This window comes from Megascapheus bottae, chromosome 9, assembly GCF_031878675.1.
Source record: "Megascapheus bottae isolate mThoBot1 chromosome 9, mThoBot2.hap1, whole genome shotgun sequence".
Lineage (NCBI taxonomy): Eukaryota > Metazoa > Chordata > Mammalia > Rodentia > Geomyidae > Megascapheus > Megascapheus bottae.
The window spans coordinates 45,203,503-45,224,088 of record NC_143517.1 but is presented as its reverse complement, the minus strand read 5'-3'; the positions used below and the strand labels follow the sequence as shown (position 1 = coordinate 45,224,088).

Below are 20,586 nucleotides of genomic sequence, written 5' to 3'. Positions count from 1 at the left end.
TCAGCAGTCCTTAGCATCGGGGCAACACTCACGCATTCCTGTCAAGTCATCTTGTGAAAGACTGCCTGCTTCCAGCTTGGCTTGGATGTGCAACCTTAATAAAAACTCACTGAGGTCTGGGAGAAACTAGCAGATCTGCAGCAGATAGGGCAGAGGAAAGGGGCTAGAATATGTACACGCAGCTGATTCAGGCAGGCTCCACGCTGCCGCTGCCGCCGCCGCCGCCGCCGCCGCTGCTGCTGCTGCACAGTTACACCGAGAGGAAACAATAAATCTCCGCGACGATGCAATAAATAGCTCCAGTTTTCACGAAGGAAACTTTCATTACAGTGAAATAATAACAATAATAATAATAATAATTAATAATAATAAAGAAATTCTATGTCTAGGCAACATTGTAGAACCAAGCTAACAAATGGCTACTTGGCTATGATTCTTCCAACGTTTTTCTTGGAGGAGGCAAAACCAAACAACAACAACAACAACACGTCCAACAAGCAAGCCAGCCAGCCAGCAGTCTTACCTGAAATAAAGAGCTAAGCGTAAAGGTCAGAAGAGAGAGAGAGAGAGACACGGAAGGAAGGCCGGCGCTGCGGTGGCTGTACAATGACAGTTTTTCTCTCCTTGGCTTTCTTCGCGGCCATTCTGACTCACATAGGGTGCAGCAACCAGCGCCGGAGTCCGGAGACCGGTGGGAGAAGATACAACCGGATTCAACACGGGCCATGCGCCTACACCTTCATTCTTCCAGAACACGACGGGAACTGCCGGGAGAGCCCCGCCGCCGAGCAGTACAACACCAACGCGCTGCAGAGGGATGCTCCCCCCGCCGACACCGACTTTTCCTCCCAGAAACTGCAGCATCTGGAGCATGTGATGGAAAACTATACTCAGTGGCTGCAAAAAGTAAGTGATTGCTTTCAGTTTCTCCCTGCGGGGGTTTGAATCCCCCCTTTTCTCCCCCCCCCCTTTTTTTTACCCTCCTTTTCCCACTCTGCCCGGGTGTGTGTGTGTGTGGGGGGGAGACTTGAAGGAGTTTCTTAGGTGGTGTGTGTAGGGGTGGGGGGGGGACGTTGGTTGGAATTTTTGTGTGTTTACCTTGTGCTCTAAGGGGGCAGTATTTGCAAATGCAAAAAAAAATGCGCTCTCTCTCTCTCTCTCTCTCTCTCTCTCTCTCTCTCTCTCTCTCTCTCTCTCTCTCTCTCTCTCTCCTTTCTCTCCCTCTCTCTCTCTGACTTCCTGGGTAAGTCAAGGTTTCTGGGCTTGTGTAAATCTATGAGTGTCTTGTTTTGCATAGTGGTCTTTGCATGTTTGATGACAGCTCTGACCCTTAAATGTGTTTCTGAAGTGTACTGTCAAGATTCAACTTAAAAAAAAAAAAAGCATACACCTATTGAGCAAATGGCTAAAATCAAACAAGCAGAAAAAAGGCAATATTCATTTAATCTCTAATTATATCTAGAATGGGAAATCATAAAAGGTCATCCCCCCTCCAATCCTTAGTAAAGGTAGGATAAATATAAAAGTTTTATGATATTTGGTTGGACAGAGTATACATGTAAATGAGAAAGCTGTTAATTACAGAGTAGTATAATAGCAGAGGACTTTAAAAAAAGTATCTGTCACATATTTCTTCTTCTGTTCTTGATTCAAAAAAAATCAAGAAGATACATTTTAATGTGTGGTTGTCAGGAAGGGTTTGTCTAGTCACAATTGGAGTGTCACAATGGAAAATGAGCGGGTAATGGCTTCGCGCAGAGTGCACCTGCAGATTTGAGCTGAAAACATAAGCTATGCAGATTCCTATTGGATCTCTTTCCTTGCAGCACTGCTTCCAAAACCGTGTCCTCTGTGAATCTCAGTGGGCTAGGTATTTTTTTTTTTAAGTTCAGTTTTGCAAACTCCAAACACATTATTTCATTCTTTATCCATTGAAACACCAAAAGATTTTTTTCTTGGAATTCTACCCATTATATGCTACTTTCTGAAGTTCATTCTCGCTTTTCTCTATGTAGTTGTATAATGAGTGCATTGGAAATAAGAAATGTATTTCATTGGCTGTGTCACTATGAGGGTGGCGGTGTCCCCATGTCTTTCTCCTCAGGACCTTTGCTAAGCTAGGTGGTATATATAGAAGAAGACAATCGGGTTTCTTGAAGGTAGTCTGTTAACACAGCAAGCATTGTAAGAGGATAAAAGATAGGCAAAAGACAAATGTTCTTTTTTGTTCCTGTCTGGTCACACTTGGCTTGTGCCTGCTGAATCATGCCTAGTAACAGCTATTCTACTTTTGTCCACTAGGGACTGAACTAAGATCACTGTTACTTTGTTTGACACATAAACTGGGACTTGGTGGTTCTAAGTTCCCAAACTTGGAATTGCACTTAATCTTTCTATTGCAGACTACAGGTGGAGTAACAATAGGTGGGAAGACAAAAGAAAACAAACAGAATTCTTTGGTCTTTGGATAATTGTAGCTGCATTTCAAGTCACTCTCACAGTAGTAGTTCATAATAAGGTCATAAGGTATCTAGTTTCTCTTTGGCAAATCCTATTTCCATAGTAAGCAAATGAATTTTATTAAACAGCTTGTTATTATTCTCACTTTTCCATCCATATGATTTTTACAGAGAATTCAATCATGAGAAATTAGTCTAGATTCCTGAGGGATATACAAGGAGAGGAATTTAGGCTTAAATTGTGAATGGATTATTCTAGTAAAAAAAATATAGTGCTTTGTTTAATGCATACAATCAACATGACAATGGAATGATAGTAATGCATATTTTTGTTGCTATGCAATTATTTAGCAGTGACAAGGAAAATACATAATTCAGCTGAGCTCAAAGCATGTACACATTTCATATGTTAATTCATCTTTGAAATAAGCTTGATTATGGTTTGCATTGTTCTTGGTCAGTGATTATGGCATAGCTTTCAGATTATAGCTAGCCATTAAATTGTTCCTCGGTCATATCCACCCATTGCAAGAGTGAATGAAGCTGAGTAGATGCTGAAAATTGTCCCAGTTGCTGTGAGTCAGAGCAGTTTAGCTGGACTATTGTCTGCTCAAATTTGCATATCTTTTGTCACTGTTAATCTGATTGGTTGGGGGAATCAAGAAATCAAATAAATGCATTCATCAAAGTACTTGCTTTCATAAGTTTCCCTTAGCTGAAAGTTTGCTTCCCTCCAAGTTCTAAATTTTATGTAATATATTTATTTTGAGTGTTCAAATGGACATATTTTAGCTAGAACTGTTTGGCATATTTGATTCTGCAACTTGAACTACTTTTGTTTTGATTCATTAGCAGTTGCTCTTGAGTCAGAAGTACTGAACTGAAGAAACTAATGCTATCAGTGTGTAGAAGTGAAATTAATTCATCCATTTGTTTGACAAAATAATTAATCAAAACATGATGATAAGTATACAGCTCCTAGAGTTTCTGAATGGACAGTTTCTGCTCCAGAACAAATGTATATTATCAATGCTAGATGAAAATGAGTGTAATTTAACTTATCTATGAACACTGGTCAAGTAGATTTTTATAAATATTCTTTGAAAGATATTGGCCACTGCTAGAATTCACTTTATGAGATTTATACTCTCAAAAATTTTACTCCAGTTCTTCTGATCTTGAAACTGAATAGGATGAGAAGTGAGGTATTTGAGGAAGCAGAAGATTTATAGGTCACAATAAGTATTGGAATTGTTGAGGCTTGATCTCTTGACATGATGGATTAAATTTTAAAAGTTGAGCTTTGTATGATAATTTATTGGTTAACACAAAGTATATTGTAACACTATCTTGTCTTGTCAGGTTTTAGAGAAAAAAACAAATACATGTCTTCCCATGTGTGATGTTGGCCTTCTGATTCCTTAATCTACTGTTTCATATGGAGCCTTCTTTCATATGGAACAATTGGTTTATCATAATTGAAAAGAATATGCAGATCTCTTTCTTTACATCTTACGGTTTCTCATTATATAAGAATAAAATGAAAATTCCTTAACTTAAGGACCTCAATGATGATATTCCCTATACCTTTCTCTCTCTTTCTCTGGCTTCCACCTTCAAAGGACATTCCTGACACTCCAATGGCATTACCTTTCTTGTGATTTCTTCTACAAGCAAGCTCAGTCCTGCCTCAGGCACTTTAAAAGCTATTTACTCAGCTCAAGAAAATTCTTTTTCCACTTATTAGCATGGATGGCGCCTTCTCACCATTGATCTCTTCACTGATGGAGAAGTCTCCTCAGAAAGACCCCAGCATCATTACCTGCCACTTCCCCACTCTGCCCAGCAACGAGCTGATGTGATGTACTGTTCAGTTGTTTCATGGCACTCACTGCTCCGAATTTATTCTGCCCTTTCCTAGTAACAATGTGAACTAGATCAGGGGCTTTGTCTATCTCGTTGGTGCGATCTGCCCCATATTTGGAGGCATTTATAGCATACAGTTGATTGAGTGTATATTCTACAAGGTTGAGACCATGGCTGCATTCTTTACTCATGTTCATTGATTATTTCTTTATTCTTTTGGCAACAGGTGAGTATCTTGGAACAGCCTAAAATATAAATGGTAGAGGACACAGTTGGCCCTCTATATTTGCAAGTTCTACCTCCATTGATTCAACCAATTTCAAACCAGAAATATTTTTTAATGAATTGCTATGGAACACATACAAAGTTTCATAGTATTATTCCCTGAGTAATATGGTATGACAACTCTTTATATGGCATTTCCATTATATTAGATATGATGATCAAGGGATTATTTGGCATATCTATGGTAGGATGTGTGAAGGTAATTTGTAAATTCTATGTCATTTTATATAGAGGACTCGAACATCCACAGACTTTGTGGTATCCTAAGTATACAGGGAATATCCTAGAACTAATCTTTTCATAGACATCAAGATGTGCCAATGTTAGTTTTTTAACCAATAGGTTAAATGTCCTGAAAGATATGACCTATAAATATATAAAAATAAGGTTCAACAACATTCCATACATTTCCCTTTTGAATATGAAATGGAATAATTTATGATTAATATTATGGATTTCCATCCTTTATATCCAGTCTGTAAATATTGACTTTGGGCCAAATCTTGCCTCTTACCAAAGTTTGTAAATAAAGTTTTATTGGAACAGAGCCACAATCATTTATTTATTTGTCCTGAATTACTATTTTTTCCCCTCCCCAAACAGACTCCAGGGTTTGTAATAGAGACCAAATGGGAATTTCCATTTCATAAAATGCTTACTGACTCTTGCTTTATATCACAAGTGGAATTAGTATATTAATATTGGGACCACCATAAGACAAACTGTGAGGTGGTTGTGTGAGAAAAAAACATTGTCCTCTAGAAGGCCCAGTAAGCTTCAGGTCCATGCCAGTTGGCTGAGAGCCTTACTAAGCCATTTCTTGGCTTGGAGTCTGGCATGCTGTATGGTGAGATTTTAGAGCAGTATAGGCAGGGGAATTTCATGTCTTTTATTCCCCCTGCCTCTTCTCACTTGATCAAATATTCCGATTGCAGATACATCTCAACAGAGAATAATAATGGAGAACTATAGCCTCTGGATAAAAGAGTCTGAGCCACAGGGTCCCTCATTATATGGGCTATTTCTTCCTGTTGTCTGGAATTAGCAAAAATACATGACCAGAGACGGGCTGTGTTCTGTGTTCCTAGAAAAGCATTTCCAACACAGCCTGTTGCATTCTATGCATTTGGAAACCTTTCCTCCTGTAGCATATGTTAAGCACAACACTGGGGTAGATGTTGAGAGGGGAGGATGAACCCATCGGCCACTCCGTGATGAAATGCAGGGCATTATTAATCCCTGTGCTCTCATTTGTGAATTTAGGAAATGTACTTGCAGTTTTTCTTTGACCTCTGTGTAGACATATGAGCAGACTTTGCTAGGCCTTGTCTTCTGCCTTTTCTTTCTTTCTTTTTTTTTGTCTCCCACAAGCTATATTGTGTCATTTGCTATGATGCATAACACTAATTACATCTGACTCACCCTCCATTTTTGTTCCAATACAAGATTATCTTTTGCAGTGAAGTTGGGAAATTCTAAACCCCCTTTGGTTTGAGCCCCATGAACTGTGGGAGGGTGGACCTCTTAGCATTTAAACCTTTTCATGATGTGTACAAAAGATGTGTCCCCTCTGCTGTCAAAGTATTTAAAAGAATGAAGCACTTCATGGGTTATTTAGGGGCTATTCGCATGTAGGGACTGTACCTGAACACACACTCCTGTAACTCTTACATAGAATCTGTCACTTCTAATATTAGAAGTGAGAGGTTTTCAGGCTTCTGTGAGCCTGGTTATAAACCCAAATAATCTGAATTTCAAGCAAATAAAATGGATGTAGAAATCCAGGTACTGTCCTACTGTACCTAATAATGTCACTGATAATGCATTCCAAAAATGCAGACTGTTATTACTGTTTTTAGTAAATATAGACTGAGAGAAATGTTATACATTTACATTATACTAGAGAACTATTTAGGCCACTTTCTGAAGGTGTACATCACAATGCATTACTTAAATTTGTGCTGAATTATTGAAAGATGGTGCAAATTAGTGCAAGCATCAAGATGTATATAAAGTAAATCAGCAATTGAAATATGAATGAAATGTAGGAACTGTGAATACCTCAAATCATCAGTAATACATACAAGCCACCCAGCTGCTGGCATCAACTATGTAAACTTACACATTTATGTAGAATTCTGAGGATGATTTTGGAAGATTCTATATCTTAAACTTTAATGACACATACTTCATTTGTTAGGAAGGAGTGCCCTTTATAAGCTTTATTTCTGAAAGATGAACAAGTTAGAACACTAGACTCTATAAATATTGCAGATTTTCCATTTCCTGAAAATAATTAAGTCTCTTAAAGTCCCAAATTACATTTCCCGTCTAAACTGTTAAAGATAGTTCCAGGATCTTGTAAAACATTTTAACATTATTCTTGTCTTTACTATTAATACACAGCTGACTAAATTGAAGTCCAGTGGGTATTTATTGTGGCTCAAGAATTGCTGAGCCCAGCAGGCCTTGGAATCTACCTAGTCTTAATTGCACAGATAAAATATGAGAGGAACTGTGTTCTTATTACTAATGTCACCAACCTTAATTATTTTTTTACTTTATTTTAATTTAGTGGGGAGAGGGAGGATACTGGGGTTTGAGTAAACAGATGCTCAATTATTTCAAACCATGTCCCCATGCCATTTACTTGCCTTTTCAATAATAACGATGGAGTTGTCAGATGACAGTGTTTTGTTTAACATTTATTGGAATAATGCATACATTTATTTAATAAACTCAGTAACAAGTTGAAATGCCAGTAATCAAGGTTTTTAATAAATGAATTGATAAATACTTTTGTGTGGTATTAGGGAGAATTCGATGTGACTCTTAGGAGTATAGAACTTAATATTCAAAGAAAGGCAGAAGATTCATGTGTCATCCAGAGTAAGTAGTGGATATAGAACAGACCAGGATTGAGGTCCTGCCCTGGAGTCACTCCACTGTGCCTTCCCCAGTGGAGTTCCTCAGGGGACCCTCTTATATAAAGCAATGTAGTTTCAAATAGACATTAGCACTTTCAGGGAATGAAATAGAGGGAGGTAAGGCACTCACCTACGTAAATTCACTGGTGAGCTGGACTTCAAAAAATGTTGAGCCAGGAACTGTGGTTTATGCCTAGAATCCTAGCTATTCAGGAGGCCGAGAGCCCATGATGTTTATCGGAAGCAAGTCATGGCAGGAAAGTTCATGAGATTCCTATCTCCAATAAACTACTCAGACAAAAGCTGGAAGTGATGCTGTGGCTCAAGTGCCTGAGTGCTACCCTTGAGCACAAAGAGGCTCAGGGACCACCGTGCCCAAGTGCTGAGTGCTGGCCTCAGAACCACACACACACACACACACACACACACACACACAGAGTTGAGATTCAGTTCTATCTAGCATCATAATAACTAATTCATAGTTAACACAGGAGCAAGTTGTATAATAATTTAACCTAATTTCTAAATCACCATTTAGATAATGTATGTTTAATTTAGGAATGTAGAGTGCTAGATGATTGCCCAATATTGCAATTTTAATTTAGAAAGAGTTTCCTGTTAAGCTAGCAGAAGAAAATGAGAATTTTAAGTAGGATTCTCGATATTTTCAACTTTAAATTAGCTAACTTTGGGGTTTTGTTGTGTTTTTTGTTTTTTGTTTTGTTTTTGCCGGTCCTAGGGCATGAACTCAGTGCCTAAGCACTGTTCTTGGACATTCCTCAAAGCTAATGCTCTACCACGTGAGTCGCAGCACTACTTCCAGATTTTTCTTTGTATGTGGTATACAGGAACTGAAACCCAGGGCTTCATGTATGCTACAGCAAGAACTCTACCACTAGGCCAAACTCCTCCCACCTTTCTTTTTAATTCTAAGCATGTGACACCTAAAAGGGACACAGATTCTAAGGACTGCCATTTTCTTGGATGGACATTATTACAGTATGGTAGTATTATAGATTTTAATACTTGTTGGGAAGATTAGTTTTGTTACAACTAGAGAAAATTTTCCCTAATTCTTTCCCATACACACCTAAGCCCTGTACCACAAATTGCTGAAGGAAAACAATCACATGAGTTCAGTACCACTAATTCTATTAGCTCTGTAGGCTTTTCGCCTTTCTTTGGCACATGAATAATGCAGGGATATTTGATATACCAATGGAGAGAAGTTCCCACTGTCCAGTTTTAACATGGATCTATTATCAATTTCTCACAATAGGCAATCAAGGATTTTTTTTTCTGATTACACTGGCTTGCTTTTCCCACATTCCACTTGACTCATTTTGTACATTGAAACTTTAAGTCCAGGAAAACAGTGACCAAGGGACAGTTGTCAGAACTGAGAAGCAAAATGACTCAAAGAGACTTCTGCTGTTTGCTTCTCTTCATTTCTCTTCTTTTCTCTGCTATTGTTTTATATAAAGTGCCACCAGGGGGCTTGGCACTTTCCTATCAGCTAGGAAGGGGGAACACAGGAAGGAGGATGAGTAAGAGGGTGGCAAATGATGAGCAAGCCCAGGGGCTCTCCTGTGATAGGCTAGGGGAGAGGGGTCTGATCCAATGGGATAGCAGTGAGTTTGAGCATGGGACTTCACAATGCTGGCAGGGTGGTTGAACTAGGCATGAACAAAGGCCAAGCTGCCTGTTAGCAAGTTACCTAATCAAATAGGCACTGTGTATTAGGTGGTGTGCAGGGTACTGGGAGGTGGGAGGGATGAATCTATGACAGTCCCTGTCACTGAAAATCCTAAACCCACTGACATAGACAGACGTGAAAGCAAATACGTTCCTGTGTCAAATTTAAAGACAGTATGCATGTAGTTATGCTAGAATCAGCCTCCATGGATTTGTATTCTGACAACATCACTTACTTACTGTGTTACTTTGGGCAAGTTTCTTTACTTCCCTGTGCCTCGATTACATTCTGGGCAACATTGAGGCAATAATAGATAGGGTTATTGTTAAGTAGAAGCATAATTCACATAATTTACATTGTATGCATTTTACCACCCTATAATTGTTAAGTAAATATTATTTGGGGGCATTTCTGGATATATGATTAGTTAACGATTGAACATTTTTAACAATTTGAACACTTTTTCTAGACCTTTTAAAGAACATTAAATATGCTAATTATGAAATACTTCTGCAGGCCAATATGAGGAAGACAGTATAATCATTGCTTTATTTAACAAAGAGGGAAATGTTTTTTCAGTCATCTCTGTTGTTTAATCCATTAATTCTTTCATCCTAAGTGAGTTTCCACTTTCTGACGTTCTGCTTTTAGTTGGTCATTGGTCCCTACTCCTGTTCTAAATCCCCGTGGTTAAATTGGCCCTGGCAGCTTCAGGTCCTCTCTGCCTCCATCATGGAGTACAATAGCTGATTCTCCCCATCCTTCCATAAGTCTGTGGACAGACGAGTCAATCTTGTGTCTGCAATGTCTTTTGTTTGTTTGTGTCCAGCCACCATCTTCCTGAAATTATAGAGCTTACTTGAATATATTCATCTAAAATTGAACACCCCTCCCCCCAAGTAGGTTTACAATTGCTTTACATGGAATAAAACTGTCCATTTTAAACATCTATTCAATTTAATTACCTCTCTCTTGGATTTATCTGCAGGCAATTGTGTTTGGAAAAGCAAGAACACATCTTGAACTTAAAATATTGTTTGCATGCACTTTCTTAAGTAAGTCTTGCAGAGAGTTGTAAAAATGAGAAGAAATGCCTTGTTTCCTTAGGCAAGGACTTCTTATCTCATTTCCTATTTTATTTATCATTGTCCCTATTAATTAAACTATTTCTGGTATTTTGGCCCAAAGCCAAGAACACTAGTGCTTGCTGACAATTGTGACAGATCTTTCTTCTTTACTTCTGATCTTGGATGTCTGACCATTCAGATAGATGCCTGGGCTGTCAGGGCTCTGCCTCGGTGGCTGATGGGCATAAATTGAAGGAGATGGGAAGACTCAAGGCTAGTCCAACTTCCTCGGGTCCATTTGGTCCATTCTTCTTTATGGAATCTCAAAGAGGAGATAGAACAACATAAGTTTCTGACAAAATAGCATTCAATTATGCTTTTTCTTTTGAAGTACTTGCTTGACCTCAATTCTCCATTGAATGCTGTGTGCTACCATGTGAGGAACACTGGCATTTAAAGTGTTCAGGGATTGCTACTAGAATGTCTACATGCATAAATACATGCTTCATTGCCCAAAATATGTGGAGGCAACTATTTGGATATAGTGAAATCTAATGATATTGTTGAATGCTAGGTGCCCTTTTCTCTTTATCAGGAAACTATTAAATCAGGGAGTAAATCTTTGTTAGCTGAAAGAATTTATTCCTTAACCCTTTTGTCATTTCATCTACTGTGTATTATATTTGCTCCATTTCTTCCCTTTGGAAGATATAGCTAATAATATAAAATGCCTATTAACAGAATCTTGGCAATCACTTTTTACGCTTAGTTGTATAGCTTATACTTTTTAGGAGACATGATTACAGTTTTATTTCTTCTCATTTATATAATATCATGGTTTCTGCCACTGAATTCGTGATTGTTTTGTGTGTGAACAAGTAATTTTACTTCTAAAGATGGAAATGGATACTGGAATTTGACACAAAAAAGTATAAAAATTAATATGCTATGAAAAATGTTAAGTAGAAAGCAGCAAGACAGATAAGTAAAAACAATTTTATTCACAGTAAATATTAGCAATCCATTTCATGAATATGAAAATTTAGGGCCATTGAAATCAAATAACATTTGAAAATTCATATTTAGTTACAGGTACAGAAGGTAAATGACAGTCTGAGTGTTTAAGTCTGAAACTCTTCTGTATTCTTGTCCATTTAGATCTTATCTTCATGAATTAAATTTCAAATGGTGAAAAGTAGGGAATAGTTTTTTATGGATAATAATTTCTTATAAGCTTTTTGACAAAAATATTTAATAGTTTTCATTATCAATGAGAATCACTTAGCATATATATATATATGAACTTTTATAAGGAGGCTGTTGTTTTTACAATTGCTCACCAGAACTCTTCCTTTTCTAGTATATTTTTTCTTTGTAAATAAATGTGTTAGAGACAAATAATTCATTGCTAGTTCCACTTTTCTCCTCCAAGAAATGAATTACTTGAGACAGAAGTTGTGGTTATTTTTGACATGACAAATAAAGATAATTACATATTTTATCTACATTTTTTTGCTTAGAAATGCATTGTAGTGACAAATTTTATTTCCTTTAGTTAAAGAGTAAAAAGGAATGAAAATAATCAATAGAAGATATAATTTAATATTTCCGTGTTATAATTAGGGTTCTGTTTGTGTTTTGGGGGGTAGAAGAGACTTCATTCTTGGCATTTAAAAAGACTATAAGTCATATGTGTTTTTATTTTTTTTTTTTACAAAATTCTTCAGAATGTAGAAACAATTCTTGAACTCAAAAAAAAAAAAGAAAAGAAAATTAATAAAGACTTCTGAAAGTGAAACTATCAGTATGGCATTCTGACAGTCAAGATAAAATAATTAATTTAAGAGACCTTGTCTCAAATAAATGATTAAAGTTAACAGTCTAAGTGGTTACCCCACACTCCGCCTTTCACAAAGATATCACTTAGCTGAGAACAGAATATATACAAGAGCCAAGAATTCTCTATGTCAGGAAGACAGGGAAATTTTTATCTTGAGACCATTATGTTTCTTATGGGACCAAATACTACAGACTTTGAGTACACAAATCATACTTGTATAATTTTGTAGGGCAAAGGGTCACTATAGAAATGAATTATCTGGAGCATAAATTATCTCTATATATTCATGTGCTACATGAATACATTTTGCAAGGACTTCTCTTGATTCTAATTTTTAAAAGCATGGCCTAAAAGATATTCTAAACAGCTAAAGTAGCCATAGCAACTGTATATTTTTCCTTTAAAAATAGTTTTTTATGTCACTTTTGAGACTTGAAGTCAAGGCCTGGGCACGGAGCTTTTGTGCTCAAGGAAGATACATGTCTAGTTGAGCCACATCTTCCATTCTAGCCTTTTTCAATGCTTCAGTGGAGATAAGCATCCCATGGATTTTGCTGTCCTGGCGGCCTTGAACCACGATCCTCAGGCAGCAGCTTTCTGAGTAGCTAGGATTGCAGGCATGAGCCACCAGTGCCCAGCCCATTTTTACAGTTTAATGTCTCAAATAATTTACTGATACTTTGAGAATCTCTATGGTGTCACACATAAAGTAACTCCATACAGAAAATGAGCTTATCATGTGCTTAATTCTTCACTAACTCTGAGCAGTCAACGGCAAGGAAGTGATATTCTATCAATAATACTCATAGTGATATTTCCACACTCTTTGAGAGTTGTCTTAAATTTTTTTAAGTTCTGTATAAATTTTAAAATTTAGAACCTAAGTGACTGAGCACAATAATGACAAAGAAAATTCAGTTGTCTAATTTACGAAGTTAGAAAGACCAGATAGAAAATATGGCTAGAAGTTAATGGTGTCCCATATTTTTCAGATAGTTATAATAACAAGCTTACATATCACCTCTCTTAAATTAACCCCCACTTACCCTGGATCTCCTGGTTTCATCTCATTTATTACTACCTGCCATATTGGGAGGCTTGAATGACAATGCTGGAAGACCATCATATACTCGGGGGGTTGTATGTTGAAATGAAGTCAAAGGACTGACATAGAGTCAGGTGCTCTGGTTAGCATGTCAGGCAGGGTATTTAAGTTCATTTAGATTAGTATCTAGATGTATGGATAAAGGACCCTTCAAATGATTCTAATTCCCACTCACTGGGTTGCCTCTCTATTTGGAGTCAAATCCCTGGACCTGCTGCCATTTTACTTTTTATGAAACCATCACCCATAAAGTCTGTGAGCTCAATGCACATAATCAAATGACACTAACTTTAAGAAGGGTTACATTGAGACAACAACAGTACCTGTCATTATGCCAATCATTGGATAGCAATACACTCCCTAACCATGGGTTCTGCCTTCTAGAAATGTGTGTTCCAATAGGTAGATTTGGTTCGATGGGTAGGATGAAGTAACTCAATCATGTAGTTCCTTTCTCTATTGTTATTTCAGTTTCATCTAAATTTAGTAAGATTCACTAATTGTGACTTGAAGATAGCATGCTATCTATTTGTTCTTTTGAGTCCGAATTTCTTTTCATCAGTAAAATTTTTCTACCTTCAAAACAGTACTTTTAAAAAGGCTCCAAGGCTCAGAATTCCTTAAAGCCCAAATGATATACTATACATAGATTATGTAAGTTTTCATGCTTACCCATTTTATGATCTTTGTGGTTATTTAAGAATTATGAAAAAGCTCAGAGAATTCAGATTTTTGAAACTCTAGTCATGAAACTATTTTATTGTTCTTCTGTACTACTTAACCTGTCATGTTTAGCTATAAGCTTAGATCCAGATGTTCACGAGAGCTGTTTCTGAGCATGGCTGACTGGTAGTCTCCCAAATGTAAAATGAGTTAGCAGCATCTGTTCAATTCCCAGTGGTTTGGAATTCCTGCAGTAAAATCAATACCAGATTCTCCCTTTCCTAATGGATGAGGCTGAATCTTGACTTAAATGAAACAGGTATAGAGACATTCTTTAAATGTATGAGGTGTTTTTGTTCATTTCATTACATATTTGATTGAAACTTACTAAAAATAGCATAAAAGCTAACACAAAATATAAGCATTGTTGTAATTCTTAAGTACTCTAAGTTCTGACACTCATTGTCCAGGAAAATAATTTGACTGAGTGATAAAAAAATCAATGCATATAATCATATTCCTTACAGCTATTATAACAGGAGCCTTGAAAGAGATGAATGGAGAAGTATTACCCAAGTCCTGTAACTCTTTCTTATGCAGCAGAATTCCATAGAGAAGGTGTTTGAAACATACTGTCAAATTTTTATTAGGCACAGACCTAAGAAGTAATCATGGTGAATAAATGGGTTTCGATGCAGTAGTTGCAATATGGAAGAATGAGTGACTCAAAGCTGGGAGAGGAACTTCACAGCCATGACACTCTTTTAAACTGGTAGGAAGCAGGAAAACAAATGGAAGAATGGGGAAACGCACAATTCACCAGCTAACAGGTTGGATTCTGAGGACAGGATTTTAATTAATTAAGCTAAATAATTTAGATGTCTCTATCAAAGATCATTACTATGGAAATGAAAATTTGCTTGCATTTTTTGTCATAGAAAGCTGTTAACTTTAGGTAGCTTAATGATAGTTCCCAATATTATGTAAGGTGTGATTGATTCAGTCCCATCATTCTGAGAGGAAAAAAGAATAATCCTATGTTGTTTTAGAGCTTATTAACTCAGATAAAGAACTTTTGTATTCCTTCCATTTCTTTGTATGAGTCTGTAGATGGTAACATATAGAATGTGTTAGAGAAATGGTTGAAATTACCAAGTTTTAGATAAAGTTTTAGATAAAATTACTCTTGTCTATTAGACAAGACACATGCTAAATTCCCTTGATGTTATTGGTGTTATATACATAGGATTCATATAAAGACATTTTTGTTTTACATATATATATATTAATATATGCATAGCCTACATAAGCAAATTATATTATTCTTTTGAATTGGTCTGATTCTTACAATTTAAATGTATGCCAAAGGAAAAAAATATAAAGTTTCTTGGTTTTAATTTGAAAATAACTGAAAAATCATTGAAGTACGATGAATCCAACCAGGGAAGCAGTAAAATGAACTAGGTGATATTAGCTGGCCAATATGCCTCCTGTGGCTCTGTTTCCTTTTAAATAATGCAAGTCTAGTCTTGTGTTTCCAATTGGCTCATTACACATTTGTGAGCATATGTGTTCTGTAGTAACCAAGTGTGGCATGTTCTTCAGCACTCACCGAATGGGACCATGCTTTAGAATGTATTTTGTGACTTTGTAGAGCACAAAGAGATTCCTGGTTAATATTAGGACGATGCATGCCATGGTAGTTCTTCAAGCTTCAATAAAATATGTGAATAGAAATCTGGTTCTGTGAAAACATGATCCCACATTTGCCATGCAAATATAACAGTCTTATAACATGGACCATGTGGATGTTTGAGTAAGCACATATTTATACCTAGAAATAAAATATGCTCACAGGGAAACTCACATCTCTTAAGAACACACACTCTTCTTAAATTCTCATTATTTATATGAGGCAATTTTATTCAGGCAAACAGTAATCTCTGGAGAGCTAGAGACCTCAGGCCACGTGATGACCAGTGTTTGTAGGAGTGGGAATGGTGAGCCCATTTACATTCTTTATGATGGAAATCTAAGTAGAGTGAAACAAGAAAGCTCCAACTAGTCTTCTCTTTCTTACCAAAAAGTTGAATTAAAACACTTGCCATACTTTCTTCTCTTGTTAAATAGAAAGTCATTTTATAAGGCATAGATCTCTTTCCTGTAGATGTGTGCAAATATGTTTGTATGAATGCATATGGTTTTATTTTCAGCATGGGAGGGATTGCTAATTGTGAAGCAAGAAAGACTGGACTTCAAATTTATTTTCTTTATTATTATTTCTTTATCTTACTTTTCATTGTTTTATTATCATCATTGACTAGTTGTACAGAATGTTTGCCATTTAACAAAGCAGTTTATGAATGAATCTTCATCAGTGTCATCTCTTTCATCATTCTCTTTCATCTCTCCACATCTCTTCCCTCTAGTTAATTTTGTAAGCTATATATTGTACTCTTTTTTTTTTTTCTTTTTGTGGGTCATGGGGCTTGAACTTGGCCTGGGTGCTGTCCCTGAGCTCTTCAGCTCAAGGCTACCACCCTACCCTTGAGCCAAGCCCCACTTCCTGTTTTGTGAAGGTTAATTGAAGGTAAGTGTCTAGGTCATTTTGTGCCAGAGCTAGTTTTGAATTTTTTATTGTAATTAGTAAAAGGGTTACATAATATTTGCCAGATAGAAGGTGCATTAATTCACATACATTGATAACCTTTCACATGTCTTGGTACCCATTACCCTCCCCCCCATACCCCCCACCTGTCTTGGTTTTCCCTCCTTCCCTATCAAATTTCAAATAACCAAATACAAATAAATTCAATATATCAGATAACAAAGTGAGATACTATAACAATATGAGATATGCTGTCCCTTGGTTATCTCATATTGTTATGGTTTTGAATTTTGATCCTCAGATCTCAGCCTCCTGAGTAGCTATATATTGTATTCTTGACCTGTCTTCTCCTCTTCATTCATCTACCCCTTCCCTCTTAGCCCCACCCCACCTGTGCTTCCTGCTGTTTATTTTGTTGAATTTTGTCTTTACCTTTTTACCCAATTACACTATTTAAGGTCTCCCTTGAATTTGCCATAGTTCAGTTAATAAATTTGTCTATATTGCTTACCACCCATAAGTTTATAGGCTAAATCTAGCTTACACATAGAAGGGAAAACACAAAATATTTGTGTCTCTGGGCCTGATTCCACTTAGCATAATTTTTTCCAAGTCTTTCCATTTCTTTACAAAGGGTACAATATCATTCTTTCTAATGAGTGAGTCCAATTCCATTGTGTATATATATATATCACTAATTTTTTTGGTGGGGGGGATGTCATGGGGCTTGAACTCAGCCTAGGAGTTGTCCCTTCAGCTCTAGGCTACCACCCTACCCTTGAGCCAAACTCCACTTCCCATTTTGTTGAGGTTAATTGGAGATAAGAGTCTTAGGTCCTTTTGTGGTTTGAAACTTGGTCCTCAGATCTCAGCCTAGTTAGTAGATAGGATTACAAGCATGAGTCACCATGCCCTTCCACAGTCTAATTTTTAACACAATCCCAGAAGAATCACAAGCTAGCACCATTCTAAAAATACTTCTGATAAGCACTGCTCAAAAATGTTCTGATCATCATAAATAAATAAATGAATAAAGGTATACTCCCTGAGGAAATGCTGTAAGTGATGGTGAGTCCTGGCTGAGGTATTTGTTGAAAAAAAAAAAGATATTAAGTAAACTTCAGAAAACCTGAAAACCTTGGGCAATTGTCACTAAAATGAATGAGTGAGTGAATAAACAAAACAAACATGCATATAGACCCCAGTAAAAATATTTTCTCTCTTGAATTTGATAGACCAAACTAGTTCTATTATAATGTCCTTCTTACAAAGAGATATACTGTTACTCTCTATGTAATGTGAACAATTCTCTTAATGAGAATCTGAGAACTGCTCAGTTTTGTACTGCTTGCTCTTGATGTTGATTTATTTGGAAAAGAAAACACTTGCAAAAGAGTGAATTTGGCTTATCAGACCTAGAAAGTTCTTTGAAATCACCTTAAATCACAGAAAGTTGTCTTACCTATAATAAACCTTAACACACTTCCTAATATTTATGGATAGTATGGTAGTTATAAGTGGGAAAGTTTATACTCTAATTTGTAGAGGGAGTGGACAGGCAGTATGATAGTGGGAGTAAGATTGATTGGAAATACAGTGTAAACATGTAGAGATATAATAAAGATTTCCCCCCTCCTGTATAATTAATATAAGGTAAGAAAAAAATAAGCCTAGAAACATGGCTCAGCTATTCTACCAGTACTACCAGTGCTAGCTCTTGAGTTTAAACCCCAGTACAACCAAAATATAAAAGAGTAAGCTTATACTTTCAAAAGCAAGGAACACTGTAAATATGTAGATATACAATAATGGATTTTCCAGGTTTCTAAGGATGTGTTAGGTTCAAGATGATGTGTTTTATTACTCACCTGAAATAATGCAATGCAAAAAAATAGTAAATTTATTAACAGCATATACTTGACATTAGATAACGTTTATGAATGTCTTTCTTTGCATTCCCTTGAAGTGTCAGGCTTAAAAACCAAGTAACAAAACTCAATAGTTACGGTTCCTTTCACAAAAGGTGTTTTTATTTTTCCTTAAAGTGCTATGCTTTATAGTAGAACAAGAAATCACAACTATAACATCATGTTATTGAAGTATTTACTGTAAACCAAAATGTCCACCAACATTTTTAGTACATTACATCAGATCTGAAAAGCAGTTGGTTTGTGACTGTGGATACAGTTTTGACGCATCTTTCCTGTAACTGCTATATTGAACAGATTGTACACACACCAATTTTGGAACATTTCTGCTTATTTTAACCTTTAGAGAGTGGTTAAAGGCAATATTCAAGCAAGATGGCAAAATCTGCATCATGTTATCCTTTGTGTGCCTCATGAAAGGGTGTTTTTAAGATGTGGTATGGCATTGTTCTCCATGTTGCTTGATGTCAAATCGTATTGCTTTGGTAAGTCCTGACAAACCTGTTGTGTGTTAGCTAAGAGCTTATGAAGTGCAATTTGACATGCCAGAAATATGGCTTAACTTTTTTTTTTGGTTAAATAAGTAGATTTCAGTGGTAAAACTGCATAGACTAGGGAGGAAAAACATTCTAGACTTTGACCAAGTGAAGGCCTGGTTTATGGGCTATGTCTATTGTCTTTCTTACTTTTTCAGAGATGACATAATCAGTAGCACTGCATCGAAGAGCTTTTTCTTGCTTCAATGTATCTAGATCTTATATGAATGAGTGTAAACCCTCACTTAAAAATATTGGCCCTCACACCCCCTAAACAATGATTCATTCAATGTCACTAAACTTGGATTCGAATTTAGGCTTTCAAGTTTAGAAAGAATACTGATATGTATTGAATTAGCTGAATTAATTTTTTGTCCTGTTATGTAATACATCTTTCATTTTTGTTGCTGTTGCTGGTCATTTCTTTTTTTTATTTTGCTTAAATAAAAGGCATGTCATTCCATTCATGTTATTATAATTAAAAATAGTAAGCAAAACTAAAAAATTGGCTCTCAAATTTGCATTCATTATTTTGTATTCACTGAAGATTTATTGAGTGGTACCATGTGTACATGTAGAGATAGAGTAAGCAAAAAATGTTACAATTCACCCATGATAGGAAATCCAGCAAAGAATGGGATAGTAATTAAGTAGTCACACAGTCAATTTAAGTTAATGGGTCACTGGAAATATATCATAAAATATGAAAATAAAATTTAAAATGAAATATTGAACTGGGTCAAGATGAAGTCTTTGCAGCTACTGAAATTTCACCTTAAAATGATCAGTTCAAGTTGTTCTTATTTGAGTTCTAGATATTAGGAACTAATATTTAGAAGTTGTTCATTCCTGTTATAACAACTGTAATACACTATTGATATGACAGATTATTGGTGGGTGGGGGAGAGGAGAAAAAAGAAAACAAATGAGGCCGACTTGTATTACTAGATCCCATATCTGGTTTTGTGTTTATAAATGGGAAACCCTGGAATTTTGTGGTACTACTCTACCATGTAACCAATTCTTACTGTGAATCCTACTAGTTTTATTACGGCTGCGTCATGCACATAAACTATAGTCACCACTTGAATTTGACTCTCAATCAGCAAGGACTAGGGAGAAAATTGGTTTGTGTACACACTGTCTATATTTCCCACTTGCATAGGGAACATTCTCTTGTAAATTCTGTTATCTTGAGCTTAACTGGAAGCATTCCATTCATTTACAAGTGGCCTCATAACAGCTGAAGAGTTTCTATCTGAGGAAAGATGTGTGCTCATAATGAACTCTGATTTCTCATTGACACACGTTGGCTGAAAATTTCTCCCTATTGTGGTATGAACATATTTTCAGAAACTCCATGTCAACAGCATCTTCTGCTTTTGCAAACTGTGAGCAATTAGAGCAAAGTGAGTGATGGGAGATTTAGAAACACCAATTGTATATCCTTGTGGTTATAGACCCAGTTATCAATCTTGCTCCCTTTTTTTTTTTTTTTTTTTTTTTTTGCCAGTCCTGGGCTTGAGCTCAGGACCTGAGCACTGTCCTTGGACTTTTTCAAGGCTAGAGCTCTACCACTTGAGCCTCAGCACCACTTCCGGCTTTT

The 20,586-nt window shown here is 36.4% G+C and overlaps 1 protein-coding gene across 2 annotated transcripts in view; it reads left to right on the top strand.

The window, feature by feature from the left end:
* The first annotated feature begins 606 nt into the window (after window positions 1–606).
* Angpt1 (angiopoietin 1) overlaps window positions 607–20,586 on the top strand; it is a 211,740-nt gene continuing 191,760 nt past the window's right edge. For both annotated transcript variants that reach the window (XM_090339262.1, XM_090339261.1), the window contains exon 1: window positions 607–906. In XM_090339262.1, the coding sequence (XP_090195388.1) occupies window positions 607–906 (300 nt within the window). The remainder of the gene's footprint in view (window positions 907–20,586) is intronic.